At 40.7% G+C, this 17,714-nt stretch overlaps 1 protein-coding gene across 2 annotated transcripts; it reads left to right on the top strand.

The window, feature by feature from the left end:
• The first annotated feature begins 14,364 nt into the window (after positions 1–14,364).
• On the top strand, positions 14,365–16,546 carry LOC109945282 (uncharacterized). 2 transcript variants are annotated; one of them, XM_035966309.1, is made up of 8 exons: positions 14,373–14,415; positions 14,500–14,576; positions 14,647–14,859; positions 14,958–15,304; positions 15,395–15,492; positions 15,613–15,871; positions 15,961–16,071; positions 16,167–16,546. In XM_035966309.1, the coding sequence occupies exons 5-8, from the start codon at positions 15,398–15,400 to the stop codon at positions 16,278–16,280; spliced, it is 579 nt and encodes a 192-aa protein (XP_035822202.1). In that variant the 5' UTR covers positions 14,373–14,415; positions 14,500–14,576; positions 14,647–14,859; positions 14,958–15,304; positions 15,395–15,397; the 3' UTR covers positions 16,281–16,546. The 2 variants fall into 2 exon arrangements, with proteins under 2 accessions (XP_020406717.1, XP_035822202.1); XM_020551128.1 differs by having other exon boundaries at positions 14,365–14,576.
• The last annotated feature ends 1,168 nt before the right edge of the window (positions 16,547–17,714 follow it).

The raw sequence follows: 17,714 nt of genomic DNA, 5'->3' as shown, positions 1-17,714 counted from the left end.
TGGGAGACGAAACTGTAGACACATTCGAGTGGGTTTTCAATGCATTCAAAACGTGCATGGGAGCTGAAGGACCACGAGTAATGCTTACAGGTATGATTAATAAGCTTATCAATTATTACGTTCTACTATGATTGTATTGGATGCAATTATAGTTGGTAATGTGTTGCATAATGTTGTGAAAATTTATGATTTCAGATCAAGACCCAGAAACTGTAGACCCAGCACTAGGCAGGGTATTTCCAAACACAATCCATCGTTTGTGTTTGTGGCATGTTCAGAACAGGTATATGCCGTATTTAAACGAGTTGTACGCTAGATTTGAGGAAGAGGATTTCAAATTAAGGTTCCAATCTATAATACATCATCCTTTAACTGTAACTGAGTTTGAGACTGCCTGTGCAATGCTGATTGATGATTTCCACCTACATGATAACATTAGTCTTTCCAGAATGTATGAAATTCGTAATGATTAGATACCAGCTTTTTTCAAACATGATTATTGTGGGTTGATGGTCTCTACACAGCGTAGTGAGAGCATGAACAAACTAGTAAAAAGTGTGCATGTCGATGCAAACATGCCACTACATCTATTCGCTAAGCAAATGTTGAAGCTTCTACACAGTAGGAAGATGAAAGAGGCAAAAGAGGCACTAGGATGCATGGTGAGTAAGTATAATATTATTGTGTCATAATATTTAACGTAGCGTAGTATAACGTCTATTTTTGTCTACTTTAGGGTCAAAAGGAAACAAATACATTGTATATGTTTGAGATACGTGTAGCAAGGACATACACAAGGGCTGTAATGAATAGGTTTCATGAATCTTTGAAGTATGCTACTGCATACAAGATATCACATGATCTAGATGGTGGTGTGAATGATTGGGTGGTTCAACATACTTCAAGGTCGAATAAGATTGTGTGGGGGCAACACCAATTCAAAGTAATGGCTGATGTAGATGCTGGAAAGTATGAATGTGAATGCAAGCATTGGGAGCATACAGGTATGTCATATTGGGTAATTGTTGTATAAAACTATTTATTTATAATGAGTGAACATAAACGAACACATTATTTACATGTTTTGTTGTAGGTCTGCTTTGTGTGCATCTTTTACGAACATTTATGCATCTTCAGATTGATCGAATTCCTTCGGAATACATCCTTCAGAGATACACCTACTCTGCTATACAAGATGTGACTTTTTCAAGGGATGATAAGAGTTTGAAGGGTAAAGACAATGAGACTAAATCATATAGGCAAAAGATGTTGCTTAAAAAGGCAATGAAAGTAGTACATCATGCAAGTCTTTCAAAGGCGGGACATGATAGAGCCCTAGAGATGATGGATGAACTGCTTTTGCTACTATCACGGTTGGAGCCAGATATAGAAGGTGATGATAGTACTAGTGATGGCGAAGGAATGCAGGTATTTGTTATATTATTTGAAATAACCGTGTATTTTAAATGATATACTAAGTTTTTAGTTTCAGTAAATGGGAAATATGTGAAACTTGCCTGGTACAGGGCGACAGGGATGATGTAAGAGACATGCCAGGAGAAAATCTAACGACAAGAAGGGCGCAGGCTGGTGTATGTATACATATTTTATATGATGTTTACTATGTATAATAGTGTGTATTGTTTGTTAGAAACACAACTATTTATTGTCAATTGTATGATTTGTCAGGAAATTCAATTGGTGCCTACTTTACAAGAAGGTGGTGTGAGCGATACCGGATGTGCTATGCCACTACAAATTTTGGAACAGGTAATACATGATTATAAAAGAGGAAAAGTTGTTACAATACAAAATAGTAACGGTTGGACCTTGATGCTGATTATGAATTTAACATCAATCGTATATGTGTGCAGCACGATGCTGGACAGTTGACCACTGGCATACCACTGAGAGATGAGTGTGCAACAGATATGACGATTAAAAAGGTAATGTTATTATTACAAACACATGTGCATGGGTATTTTTTAAGATTACGTACAAAGAAGTGGATTTATGTACTAATATTTCAAAAAATGAGAATTTTTTTCTTAATTGTAGAAGCTAGATTTTAATGTGAGTGGAGTAAGCTTGAGAAGACCAGATAACGCGAAGCCAAAGGGCAGAACAATAAGTGATAACAAAAAAAGAGTTATTAAGTTGGGGTCAAAAGGAGACAAGAAAAAGAACATAAAGTGTCAAAGGTGTGGCATTGCTGATGGTCATAATAGTCGCACTTGTCTATCTGTGGAGGAGAATAGGCTTCGGTTGGCCAGCCTTACTGGTCGAAAGAGAGGGCAGCCCCTAGGTTCTAGGAACAAGGGTTCATCTAATGCTCCAAATTGGAATGAGACTTGCACTTCAAAAAAACATCACGGTGGTATCACAGACAATGATTCATCTAGTGGGGAGTAGATGATTTCATATTTTATGACAAATGTAATGTAGTGCCATACTTGTTATTACAAATATGGATGAATTTAAAAAAGCTGGTACCAGTCGATATTCACAAAGTATAAGTAATAATGATGTACTGCATGAAATGGAAGGTTTTGTAAACTGTATACGAATTATGCGTAATTGTGTTATCAAAACAGCGTAATTCGACGCTGTACAAAGCTTGGTGGCAAATACTGGCTAAAACTGTCTTTGTGATGAAAACACACACATGTGTACGAGTTTATGTATCTGATACCAGTGGATATTGACAAAGTATAAGTAAAAATGATGTACTGCCTATAGTGGAAGTTATTGTAAACTGTATACGAATTTGTGTAATTGTGCTAACAAAACAACATAATTCGTCTGTACAGATGAATTCGTGACAAATACTGGAGAATAATATCTTTGTGAAGAAAACACAAAATAACAAAAACTAGTGAGTAAATGACTGATACAAATATAAGCGGATAATCGAAGTTTGAACTGAACACTGCATTAAACAAGAGTGATTTCATAACTTGATTAATACACATAGGTCGAAGTTTTATCTAAGAACTGCATTAAACATGAGTGGCTTGATAGCTTGGTTAATAAACATAGAAAGTTTAATTACAATATCATAGACATGTAACAGATAGTTGGGCTTCACAAAGGGTTGTTCCATAACAAAGAAGCCACAAAAGGTTGTTCCATAACAAACAGTTGTGATTCACAAAAGGTTGATCCAGCGACACTACTTGCGTGCAAACTTGAATCTTTGAATTTCTGGAGGCAACGGGAGGCACTTGTTCTTGCTATGAAAGGTGAGGTAATATAGAGCAAGAGATCGTAGGTCACGAGAGTTTTCCTGCATAATACACATTATCCCGAAGTGAATAGGTTATATCAGAAATGTGGAATGTAAAAATACAAACTGCATAACCATTAATTCACTTACTCGTTGTATATATTGCTTGATAGAACCATCCATGTAGTCATAGTACTGGATGTACCTCATGACAAAGAAGCCACAGTCATTAGATCTAGCTATCATGGTGGGACACATAGGTGGCATGTCAATTGGGAAGTTTCCAAATTTAGGGATACATGAATTGGGCCGGACTTGTTGCAAAGATTTGTTCAACCTGTTCATTATAACCCTAGCCCATGGTAATTTCCTGGATCCTATGTCCTTTTGGGAGTAATGAAACATCTTATATGTAGTACCACCCAATTCCGGACCATATGGATTGGAATCTAAAATGTGAATGCATCGAAATTGAATATTGATGACATACAATGTCCAATGGCACATATGAAGTATAGGGACCATGATCTGTCAAATATCATGAGTTAGAGATATGAAATGATACCATTAGTGTGTAGGTGAGTGATGAATATAAATGCATAACAGAAAAAATGTTGATACAATGAAAAATATTTATACCGTTTTGTAGTCAACAAAGTTGTCCAGCTGGGGCAGTGTCTTGTCCAGGTAAGCATCAAGGACAGTTTGATCAAAAATCTGAGGAGACTTGCTGTAGCGTTCATGCTCCTCAAAATTGAGGAGAGTCTGCATAATCATAATTACTGTGTCATATAAAACTGTATGTAAATTATTGCAAAATTAGGTAGGTATTAATGAAATGTACATACACCAACATTGACATCCAGTAAAAGTCTATTTTTGTTGATGGACGAGCAATGATTTATTTCTTCATCGCGAAAACACTGAATGAAACACTGCATGAAAACATTATCCAGACACATCCCGTCTGCAAATGATTGTTGAATATCGAGACAATTTCCAATACATTCACCGAATTCTATGACCTTCCTATATAATAATGTAAAAACAGAAATGTTAGTCATTATATATGCAAGCAACAACCTACATGTTATTTGGTCTTAATAGTTAAAGACTAAAACCTGTTTGGGTCGAGTTTTGAGGAGCACAAAAAATCACGAAGCGACCGAGCACAATCCAATTCTGTTAAACGTGGCAGTGAGTGCACATGTGTAGTGTGCAAGCTATGTGTTTCCTCATCAGATGCAACCTGAAACACAATGCAGGTAGAGAGTATAGTAATTTATGAATGAGTTATGAGAAGCATGAATGTAATAAATGTATAATTGGATTACTTACATGACCACTAGGTGTCTGATCAAAAAGGGGGCCCGTTTAAGTTGGAGTGTCATGAGATGCATCAATGTCACCTCCCTGCCCCAAAAAAGCAATGGTACTATGTTTAAACCCTCAGTCATGTGTCAATTAAATTTAATCGATAATTGAGATTACAATGGACAAAACAAAGATGAAACATATACATGTTTTTGCGGTGTGGCGTCAAACTTCGGCAAGTGGGAAGACGGATACGAGCTCATAGTGTTGCAATCTGGTATATGTTGATGTGACATGTTTATGTCCCTCGACATATTATTGCCAACATTAAAATGGTAATCCTGTTGACATTATTATGGTTTTGTCTAATATTTTGGATGCAAATTGGAAATTAACATATAATGTAACCATGATGAGATTGTATATAATACCTGCTTTTCCGCGTTTGAGTTTGTGTTCGTCTCCATGGGCGCAGTAACGTCCAAATCGTCAGGGCACCCATCAAATGCACGGTGCAATTGTTGTTGCTTTTCATGTATTTCCTCAAACTGGGTGCCTGTCAACTCTGTAGTCGGTTGCGTAGATGGCATAGTCAGGTCCGGAGTATTCTAGGTACCCTTATGGATGCGTGCCTCTATAATGAAAAGGTTGTAGTAATTAAACATAAACAACTGAGAAATGCATACAGTTAAGTACATAAATTGAAAAAAATGACAATGACGGAAGGTAACCTGACGACATATGATGAGATATATCTGGAGGTTTAGCTGTTTGAGGCGCTTCCGCAACATTGTCTGGGTCGCCAAACTCCGCACGAAGGACATCATCAATCAACTCAGCAAATGTGTCCGCTAATTCATACTGCTTCACAACCATCTTGGTAAGAGTATTTTGTATGATGGAACACGCTTTGCCAACTTCAGAATCGTACTCAACAAACTTTTTTATGAATTTCGGCCGGTCACGTGGTTGGAGCTGCTTGATCTTACTTGAAAGCATATCCTTGATCAATGGGAGCTGGATATGAATGGTATGATGACCACAAGGATCGGGACGAGGGACATCAAAAATGTTTGTCCTGTCCCTATGCTGTGTTATAATAAATGATAATGCATATGTCATAATTAATTCTTAGAAACATATGGATATAATAATACATAAAACATCTATAATGCACATCAATTATTTATGCACATGGATGTCATGTATGGTTTGTCATAAACTAACCTCTGATTGTACATGGACACTAGGGACAACACAATAGCAAGTTTCTGAAGTGCTTCAGAACTGAAAAAATGTAATATAAATAAATGCATGAAAGATAACCATAAATATATTGAGGGACCCACTGAAAAAATGAAGTATATTGTGTCTATTGCGAGTTTATTCGGACTGGTACGAAAACTAATAGTGATGCTACATGTATAAAACATTCATATAATAAGAGAAAATACATATTTATGCAGTGTAATACATTCATATTGTTTTTTGTACAAATGACATACCTCACAATGGCCAAAAGGTTCACCGCTTTGGCGTGGCTTCCTCCTATCTGCTTTTGTCAGAGCTTGGATAATGTTTTTATCAAAGAATTTTATGCGGGGTTTGCCACGTTTGTTGTGGGGGGCTGCAGCATCATGCAAGTGGTCCAAATAATACAACTAAAAAAACAATAATTAATTTATACTATCATGGATGGTAACTGCGTAACTAAAATAGATTCCATGCGAAATGCCAAAAAATGAACAGTCCAATATTATTTACTTACTAGTATGACAACTAAGCATCCATATATTGTCGTGAACACGTTAGTAGTGCTTCTGGTATGTCACTTTTGAGCAGCTTCGCAGAGGTCATTAAAAATTAAGTGGCACCAGTCTGTCTCATGGAAACGATCCATTTCTTCCGTCAGTAACACCTCATGGTTAGATATGCCCCAGCTAGAAGTGGAGAACAACAATCTATTGAATAATATCAAAAAGAAGCATCTGATAGAGAGGTCATCATCGTCTACTTTTCTCAATCGGTCCTGAAGAGATGCAACAACGAACTCATCCTTAGACAAGCCAAGTTCAGCCCTCAAGTTATTGCTCGCCACTGCTTCATCAATTCCTAGTGGCTTACCACCGCCAGCATTCGGTAGGCCTAGTATAAGGTGGACAATTTCTTTCATAATCTTTAGTTCCTTGCCTTGACCGGGGCGAATTGTCATATCCTTGTGGCCCAACTTATCCATCAACCAACGAAGATGAGATCGGCTACCCAGTGCATCAAGGGTCATGTCGAGAGTATTGGAAAAACCTTTTCTAGCAACGGCTTGTCGTTGCCTCTCATTCAATATCTTAATGGTTATAATAACATCCTGAGGGTTGCATCTAACATTGAGTTTCTGAAAAAATGTATGTTAAATTGTATGAAAATAATGAAATAAATGGGGCATGAGCCATCAAATTAGCACTCATAATGTATGGGGTGAAACTAATATAACATAATAGCTAGTTAAATAATACCTGCATTGTCTGTACACAATAAAAAAAAGGTGGCAAAAGGTTGTAAACTAAATATGATATTGTAACTGCAATTCAGCCCTTGTAACCTATCGTGAAATTTCGACTAGTTTCATCTTAGTGTATACTAATAAACAGTATTTAATATGGTGTATCAGATCATGATTAGTGAATACTAATTAGAATTTAATATATATGAAAACATAAGTATAACATATAACCTGCCGTGAAATTTCTACTACTTTCATCCTCTTTGTGCATGTCTTCCGTAAGATTTTGATAGGACTTCCAGTAGTATTACGCTTCTTTGTAGGTGTCATAAAATCATCATCGTCATCGCCAGATCCACTTTTGTCATTGGCTTCATGAATAACAGATGGTCTCTCGACGTGTGCAGGCCGATGAAAAGAATGCTTTGTGTTTGGAGGATCTCCAGTAGAGGCCGAACGCTGTATCTCAACACCGAAGAATTCTTGGCTTGACTCAATGGTTATACGTTTAGGATTAACCGGAGGACGATCCACGGACTTCATGTTGCGATAGAACACCCTTCGTAAATGAAAAAAAAAACATCAGGTAAGAATACTATAGCATAAATAATAATTGATTAAATATAACATTATGAAACTGCTATGGTATGTATAGTGTGTATATTGTGCATAACAGTAGATGTAGACAACATAAATGTGAAGAAGAAATGCATAACAACAGATATGTGAAAAAACACTTTTAAATAAAACAGAACATAATGTGCATAAACAAATTATGCAATATAATTCATAAAATTATATGTAGTATAACTCTCAGAAAAAACAATAAGAACACAGTAACATAACATCACTAATCTATTGATTGCTATTGTAAAAAAATATAATTTGTTTATAAACAACATTCAGAACCTATATAAAAATGAATAGTATGTAACAAATATGCAGTTGAAAAAATTGGAAGCCATTATCGGATACTACATATAATGAGGCCATTCAATTAATTTCGAATCAATGGGAGGGATGTAGAAGGGGCGTGGCGAACCTGATGGCCTTTGGCGACTGAACTATGCAAAAGAATGTGGGGAACTCGAATGAAGGAGAGGGGAAACAAACCAGGGGAGGAGAACGACGGCGGTGAATCGATGAAGCGTGGAGATTACGTCGGGTGGAAGCGGTGGGGGCGGCCGTCGATGGCGATCGCAAGAGCGAGTGACGGCGACGGGGAGGAGCTGATTTTTTTAGGGTTTGGGTGGACCCGAGCGGAGTTAATTGAAAGTGATCTGGTGGGTCTCGCTCGTTGACCATATTGGCTCGATCGGCCCGCGGGGGGAGCGGCGCAGGACTATGGGATCCACTAGTCAGCGCACAATCAGTTGGACCGTTTGGTTACTGCATGTTCATATTAAGCATAAACAACTGTGCAAAGTGTCGTAAACAATTTACAAAAAAAAGCCTTAATCAATAACCACGCCAAAGTATGTAATATAACACAGTTTACAAAGATCATAATTAGTTGTGTATATGATCGTAAACACATTTGTTAACATCGAAATATACAAGCATAAATCGCAAACACTACATACCACACCGACCAGACCACATCACTGTGTCAATTTATGTAACCGTTGGAGTCATAATATGCAAGTATAAACGCGGTTAATACCCACGCGCGACGACACCACGACCCCGAAGAACCAGCGCGGAATCATTGCCACGTCATCACCCAACTCGTCGCACGCGGACCCAGCGGACCCAACGTGGCAGTTACGCGTTTATTCATGAACGCGGGACTCCCACCTCCTGCCACGTCGTCCCGCGCCCGCACACCTAGCCTGGCCGGGGCTCCCTGCATTTATGAAAGCCCAGAGCTCCTAATACTATATATAGTATATGTATTTAGAGCCCTGGGCTCTGTTTAACTATAGGAAGCCCCAACCACGTATCGACCAGGTGCGCAGACCGCACCAGACCCTTTTTGGCTTATTATACCTAACTGCTTACGACAAATTATAATACGAGTTATGCTGATGTGTGTAACAATTTATGCAAATCTATGGGCCATCGCGTAGATTTTGTCCAGCATATTACGTGCATAGGGCCCACGATCCCACCCACGCGCTCGCAGTTATCCAGTCTCACGCTGCCACTATAAAAACACCCCCACGCCGCCAGGGATTAGGTTTTAGCGGCGGCGGCGGTTCCCTCAGGCGTGCGAGCGCCGGTGATCCTGGGGGCCAGCAGTGGTGCCGCCCCGAGGCAGGGACCGACGGTGGCGCTCCACCAGGAACGAGCGACAGTGACGCTCCCGAGGAGGGCGCGCAAGCGGCGACGACGTTCTCGAAGTGGACGGACGGCGGCAGCGCACCCTAGGCCCGATGGCAACGACGTTTGTCCCGTCTGTCTCTATGATGGCCACCGCCGCTGCCGCTCCAGCGTCTATGGCGTCGTCCCCTACGCCAAAGACCAACAACAGCAGGAAGGCGGTGGTGCCTGGGATGACTAGGTACGAGTTGCTCAAGCGCGTCAAGGAGTCGGCTGCGATCAGGGACATCCTCGTCGTCATCATGTCATCGGAGAACGTGCCCACCCGCATCACCCGCTGCTTGGAGGAGTTCGACCCGCGCCTCGCCGTAATTTAGGCCCTATTCGTCGTTACGAAATAAATTGATGATGTACGCTAAAATCTGTACCCATTTACGCTGTTTTGGTTCACACTTTACGCTGAAATTTGACCGAGCCAGAATCCGTGCACGATCGAACGTGCGCGATTTTCACGCCGTAATTTTCGGGCCCCATTCGCTATTACGAAACAGGTCTATAATTTACGTAAATTTCGTATTCATTTACACTATTTCGATTCACGTTTTATGATTAAATCCACCCGAGCCAGAACCCTAGCACGACCGGCTGCACGCGATTTTCACGCCGTAATTTTGGGCCCCGTTTGCTGTTACAAAACAGATATAGGATTTACTCTAATTTTGTATTCATTTACGCTGTTTTAACTCACGTTTTACGCTGGAATGCGCCCGAGCCAGAACCCGCGCACGATCGGCTGCACGCGATTTTCATGCCGTAATTTTGGGCTCCGTTTGCTATTACAAAACAGATATAGGATTTACGCTGTTTTAGCTCACGTTTTACGCTGGAATCGGCCTGAGCCAGGACCCGCGCCCGATCGGCTGCACGCGATTTTTACGTAGTAATTTTAGGCCCCGTTTGCTGTTACAAAACAGATATAGGATTTACGCTAAATTTCGTACTCATTTACGCTGTTTTAGCTCACGGTTTACGCTGGAATCCGCTCGGCCAGAACCAGAACCACATACTGCATGATTTATGCTGTCAATTGCATGTCATTATGCAGTCGTAAACGCTGTCCACAGTGTCATATTCGTTACACGTGATTCGAGCGTCAAAAGATTTCTTTCTACATTGTTTACACATCTTTATCCATATATATATGCATTCGTATATTGACTTACGCTTATCGTCCTGGATTCTTGGCTGTCGACTGCATGACTGACACAATCACGCGGGTGCTGGGTCGACCGCGTCCTGGCTGGAACTTCCATTAGTACGGGAAGCTCAGGGCTTCCATTACCTCTTCCATATATATATATATATCCGACCTTTGTATTTGATATGACCGTCTTGAAGCCCCGATAATGACCTCCAGAAACTGATCCGGCTAGCTGACAACGTAGCAAGAAGAAGTTGCATCGCCTTTAATTTGGGTCATGAGCATAGCTATTCACCACTTCAGTCAACCAATGAGGCACGCTATATAGCTGTCTGAAATTGCTGCTAGCTGAACTAATAACATGTGTGCAAGCTTTGTTCAGAGAAGGCTTTGTGTTGTGTCTAGCAGTAAGTAACACAGTTACAGTTATTTGTTCCGCTGAAAACTGCATATCACTCGAAGACTTTCCAAAAGTCGTCGTCTATCTTCAGTCATAGAACATGTAAACTCAACATCTATCGCCAGGACAATACTGCAACCTGAAATTATTAGAACATGTACCGAGAACACCATAATTTCTTTAGATAGCTTGTGCTGACCACCAGAGAAAACTAGCCACCCTTTCTTCTTGACAGGAGAGATTATTAGCATGTTGTGTTTTCAAGTCTCCCAAGCCATTAATAGATTGAGATTCAGTAAGCAAACACCGATCACCACCTGGATCCCACGAGAAACCGTTGCTGGACAGCTACACTGCTATTATTCATTGCTCTGAACTGCTTCGTTCTATATAAAGAACAACATGGTCGGAGGCGGCGGCCTGAGATTAGACTCCATCGGTGCTTCTGATACCAATTATCAGCAATCTAGGAACTAGGAAGCTGAGAATTACAAAAAGGGAAGGGAGGAAGACAGATTGGAGAAGAGCAGCTGACGGGATTCAGAATTGTTTACTGTTTTCTCGTCATGCCCCTTTCCTATTGCCTATACTTCTTTTAAGTATTCAGCGTTTATAAGCCCAGCCCACTCAACCCACATCTTCATGTTCTTCGCCGCCTCCTGCTGTCGAAGCTGGTACGTGCCTGGAGCTGACGACACGGCGGTCGGCGACAGCAACGACGACTACAGCCCGTCCTCGCTCCACAGCCTCTCTCTCCATGCCACGTCGCGGCTTCTTACAAGTAACTAATAATCTCTTTCATCACGTTTAGTCAGATCAGTTATTTTTTCCCTCTGTTAGGGTTACTTCGTTGTTTTCTTCTTCGTGCGTGTTTCTGTCGTTGTCTTCTTTGTTGCGCCTCCTCCTCCGTCGCGCGTAATATGGGTATGGATGGTTCCTCGTTAACCATCCCACTACTTTCTTCTTGGCGCTTGGATCATTGATGCCCGCTCCTATCCTTGCTTGCGAGATGCACAGTTCTACTGTACATGACTTGCTGCTAATACTGCATTCTATTTTTTCCCCCCAACTGAGCTGTGCGATTCGTGCGTGCTAATAGCACAGTACAGACAGTAACAAACAGCATATGCTATATAGTAACGTAGTACAGTATGTTAAATGGTGAGAAATATTTATTGCAGGACGAACACAGGCTGGTACCAAACAATAAAGAATAAAAACACGATGAGTAGAGGGAACCGTTTAAAAAAGGAAAAATTTCTGATATGCCACCAGATTTTATACTCATTCTTTATGTGTCACTGAGTGACATATAGATATATTTTTTGTGTGTATGACATATAGGGCTAGTGACATACAAGTAATGAGTATATTTTTCGATGACATACAGGGAATTGGCCCTTTAAAATACGATGAATAGAGAGAACTATTAAATGATTCAAACTCACTGTTCTATAAATTAAAGTGACAATATACTCACAACAAGCTCAGTTCTCATGCGTTTTTTCTCAAAGAAAATAATAATGAATCAAATTTATTCTTGGTCCACCTTGACATTTTTTTTCCATACTAGCTTCCATATGCAGTTGCGCTTTTGATAAAAAAAATTAGTTATATTCAAACTAACCTACGCCTCTTCATCACAATAGTAAAATTAAAAATCTCCGTCAGCCTTCTTATGTCTGACGGCTTCCTTAGCGGCCACCAGACGTAACATTATGTCCGATGGCGGTCTATAGCTGTCAGACAAGCCATCGGACATAACCTCATGCCCGACGATTGTCAAACAAGCCGTGAGACATAGCCTTATATTCGACGGACGTCAAACAGGCCGTCGAACATAAGTGATTTTAAGCCCGTCGCGCCGGACCGTGCCGTTTCATTTCGCAATTCCTTCACTCGCCGTCGCCGCCCCGCCCCCACCACCGACGGATGCCCAGCCACAGGCGCCCGCCCCGCCTACACCGCCCCCGCTAGCTCCAACACACGTCCTATCCTACGTCGTTTGTCGCCGGCTAAGTGAGTAATTTTATGGCCGTTAGTATAATTTTGTAAATGCATATAGATTGTTTAGTAGTAGTCATTTTTAATATTAAATGATTTATATGTTAAATATTCTTTAGTTTGTTATGTCCGACAGCCAGAGTTTGATTATGTAATTAAATTAGCTTGTTTTAGTTCATGTAGTGGTGCCTAGATAATTTAAACTTTTAATTTCCGAGGGTAATTATTATGCCCTCGGAAATAAGGTCATTTTATATGATTTAGGGTCCCGTGAAATGTTTTTTTCTGTATAATATCGTATTGGTGTGGTTTATTAGTTTAACTACATAATAGTTTACGATGGTTCTAGTTATTCGTAGACTATTGTAGTGTCAACAAACGAAACCTAGACGTCGTCTGTTTTGGGCCAACACACCTCACATATGATGCATGTGAGGTGTGTTGGGCTGGAATTGTCCCACTATTGGATAGCCTCGGGGTGACCGTCATAGCCCGTGTTTGTGACAAAGGCATGTTTTGGCAGCATAACCCCTCTGTTCTCCAATTGCACAACTTATAGGCGTACGAGTGGAGAACAGCAGGGTTATGCTGCCGAAATTTCCCACGAGCACATGTCTTGCCATAAACACGGGCTCGTTGGTCACTCTTGGCTGGGTTTATAACCTATCCTTTCCTATAGATGTAGAGGCGTGATTTACTTAACTAATAAAGTTAACGTCTCGTATGTAGTATGGAGGAGGATCGTCGATGGATGTATGAAGGTTGGAAGAAAAGAGGTGATTTATCAAGTGAGTGGGTTGTCAAGACTGACGCGTTTCTCGACCATGCTTTTGCTCGGTCAGAGACTGGAACCGATGTTAGGAGCCCTTATAGCAAGTGTTGGAACATTTATTTCATTGACAGGAGGACTATGTCGATAGATCTTTGTAAGAACGGTTATATGCCTAGCTATGAGGTGTGGGTGCACCACAGTGAGGACCCACCTCCTGGTATTGTATCGGTAGTTCAGTCACATGAAGAGGGGGACTACGATAGGATGGAAGAGATGCTTGACGATGTACGCCATGAGCTTCTGCCCGTCGATTCCGAGAACCCTCGTCAACCCCTCGATTATGAGGATCCTCCTATGCTTAAGGTTCAAAAGTTCTTCGAGCTCCTTAAAGCTGCCGAAGAGCCATTGCACGAGCACACGAAAGTGACCGTCCTTGTGTTCGTTACTCGACTTATAGCTATTAAGTCCAAGTTTGCATTCTCAAACAACTGCTACAAGGAGCTTTTGAACTTGATCAGTGATGTACTTCTGGAGAATCACAAGATGCCAAAGGACATGTACCAGTCCAAGTTGCTCTCAGGTCTCGGTATGGACTACGAAAAAATCAATGTTTGTGACAATAACTGTATGCTTTTCTGGAAGGAGACCGCGAGTGAGAAGAAGTGTACAATATGTGGTGAGCGTAGATTCGTAGAGGTTGAAAACGACGATGGTTTGACCATTACGACCGAGGTAGCACGTAAGCAGCTTCGTTACATGCCTCTTATACTTCGGTTGAAACGTATACTTCGGTTGAAACGTTTGTTTATCTCCAAGAATACAGACAGACACATGAGGTGGCACAAAGAAGGCGTACATGAGAATCCCGATGTCATGGCGCTAGTTTGGGATGCATTCTGGGTATGAATTTGTTTTACTAATTTCGTTATCCCATATGTGGTTGCTTGTATGATAACACTAATTTTTGCAGAAATGGTACAAGTTGCCGGAAGATGGGTCATATGATCTGAACGCTCGTTACGTGTTTGAGTATAACGCGAACGATGTCGTTGCAGATGCAATGTACTATGCACAATTTTAGGCTATAAAGGCATGGTACAAGGCAAGTGATGATGATCTGCCGATGACGAAGACCAAGGCGGAGTGGTCATCAATTTACCTTATGGAGGAGCAATACCTTAAGGTAAAAAAGTTGTTGCATCTTATATAATTTTTTGTTGATTCTTGTTTTGGGTACATGTTAATGCATCTATTTGCTTGATTGAAAAACATTTAATGTAGGTGGCTGTGCCTTGGATGGCTACCCAATCAGAGGGTTATCGAGCCTTGTGCAGGTGGTGGGCTTACCCTGAGTTTCGTGCCATTTTCGAAAGAAACAAGGGAAAACGTGGTACTGAGTCGTTCCACAACTATGGCGGCGATGGGCATGTGCGCTTGGCTAAGCGAATGGTATGTCATAGTATGTTATAACTTCGAATTACATAGAAATGTGCCATTCTAACTTGTATGTACAAGAAGTAAAAATCGGTCGTATGCCCACAGATGTGGAGGTGTATATGCAAGGGCATAGGGGCTCTGATCCTTAGAATCCTGATATTTTATGCACTCAGACAACCACCGACCGTCTAGTGAGTTTTTGGTACTCTAGTATGTTTTGTGCATCAACTTAGTGATGCACTTATATTTGCTATGTTTGTCTCTAAGCTTCATATGGGCAGGAGATGGTTCAGCGCCATAGGCAGGACTACGACTGGAGGAGCCAACCAATCGACCCTCAAGCAGCATATGCTAGCGCAGGAGGACAAACCCATGGACGGTGAGAGTATTTCATTTGGATTTCAAAATTATTCTCATATGCTTGTGATTGAACTGAGTCCATGGTTTACTCTACTAAGTCCATGGTTTACTATACTAAGTCCATGGTTCACTCTTGTAGGTTGGGTATTTTTGATTCTACGATTGATTCTAGGGAGTTGAGACGTCGTGGACGACAATCCACATCCTCGTCTTCGCAGTCATATCGTTCTCGATCATCAGCCCAAGAGATAGAGATTGCAGTGTTGCGTCAGCAGGCAGATTATCATCAATCAGTTTTGAGGCAACAAATGGAGTACCAGAGGCAGCAAGCTGAGTACCAGAAGAAGAAGGATGAGTATTATTCGAACCTCCTGGCACAGAATCAAGCTCTACTCTCAGTAAGTTGAAGTAACATTTTGTTCGTAACTACTAAAAACACATTATGTGTACCTTATTTTCTCAACCATTGCTTGTATCTAATTTGTAGCAACTAGCACAACAAGCGGACGTCCCGATGCCAACATATCGGATGCCGCCTCCGCACCTTGCACTGATGCGTCCAATGTTGTCGCCTCCACCTCCGCCAAAATTCCCTATGGTATGTACACATATGCGTGTGTGCTATGTTCATATATGTCTTATGTGTTAAAATGAAGAACTTAGTGGTTACTATTTCATGTGTGTGTGTTACAGGGCTTTGAGACACCTACCGTTTCAGTTGCCGCACCTGGAGATGTGTTTGGTCAAGACGACGCCTCGACTTCTTGGGTGAACAATATTTTCAACACCCAGAGTCTAGTCGGATGAAGTGATTACAACTCCAACCAACTAGGTGACGGATATGTGTGACAATTCTTCAACTGTGTTTGATTTGGAACTATGTCAATGTTGATGTCAAAGACTATGTGAATCTCAAATTATGATGATATTATGTGAATATAGAACTATGAAGATATTATGTGTGACGGATGTTGGAACTATATATTGATGTCAAAAACTTGTAATATGTTTGTAAATGTGAGTTGATGTTTGAGAATGTGAATGCAAATGTGAATTGATGTTTGTGAATGTAATTGTGAATGTGAATGTGTGGTTGTATATGAAATGTGTATATATGAAATCTGTGTTTTTTTGTAAATGTCAGAAATGGACAAAAATAGGTTTTTTTGTCCCTGCTGAATAGTCTTATGTTCGACGGCTTTACCTTGGGCCGTCGGATATAAGAAAGGCTTATTTCCGACGGCTTAGCCTTGGGCTGTCGGACATAAGAATTGCGGGACCTACAATTGTTCGTTACGATCATTACCTTAGGTAAATGCCGACGACCCTTTGCGGCTGTCGGACATAAGTTATTTCCGACGACCGTAGACGGAAATAGCGTTGTTGGGGGTCTTCTTCCCCATCGAAGGTCGTCAAGACAAAACACCTTCGGCAAAGTGATACAGAAGTCTTCCCTTCCTCTACCGAAGGTTCTTAAGACGAAGACCTTGTGTAGAAGCAACGATGTCAAATGCCGAAGCTACCATCAGCTTTGGTTCAGATCAAGCAGAAGAGAAAAAGACTACATAGACCTTAGTAGTCTAAGTTATGTCTATAAATAAATGTTGAGGGTCATGAATGTAATTTTACCCGGGCTGTGTCCCGTGCCTATAAATAGATGAACAGTAACACCGTACTGTTCACACTGAATTATAATCTCTCTCTCGTGTCTTCACCTTCGAGCAAGCCGAAGGTATCAATGTAGTGTGAATTTTGTTGATATTCATACATGTTTTACGAAGTACGAGTATGAATGAATTAAAGAGTAATATTTGTTGTATTCATCTCTTTACATTCTTGTTTATTTATAATATGATGAAGGCATGTCCTTCATGATCTTCATCCGATGATCATTGAATCTAAGAGAAAACAATGCTTCGGATGACAAAGGTCTTTAATCCTTAACGAGTGTGTTGCCTTGTTCTTAATTCACAACATTTGAGAACAAGTGACCAACAAGCATTATTTCTGACCCGTTACGACTGAGGGACAAGTGCCGTCGGACATAAGGCTTTGGCCTTCAGAAATTTTATCTTTACTGTACTACATCCAACGTTTCCTTGTTTGGATTTATTCAAGTTGAAATGAAGTTAAATCATTTGGTTATGAGGTGAAGGAACACTAATCACCGATCCAAGTTGAAATGAAGTTAAATTAATTGGTTATGAGCTGAAGGAACACTAATAGTTGGTTTCCTTTTCC

The sequence above is a fragment of the Zea mays genome, chromosome 3 (genome assembly GCF_902167145.1).
Source record: "Zea mays cultivar B73 chromosome 3, Zm-B73-REFERENCE-NAM-5.0, whole genome shotgun sequence".
Taxonomy (NCBI): Eukaryota; Viridiplantae; Streptophyta; class Magnoliopsida; order Poales; family Poaceae; genus Zea; species Zea mays.
Note: the sequence above shows the minus strand (reverse complement) of the source record. Positions and strands in the feature narration are given on the sequence as shown.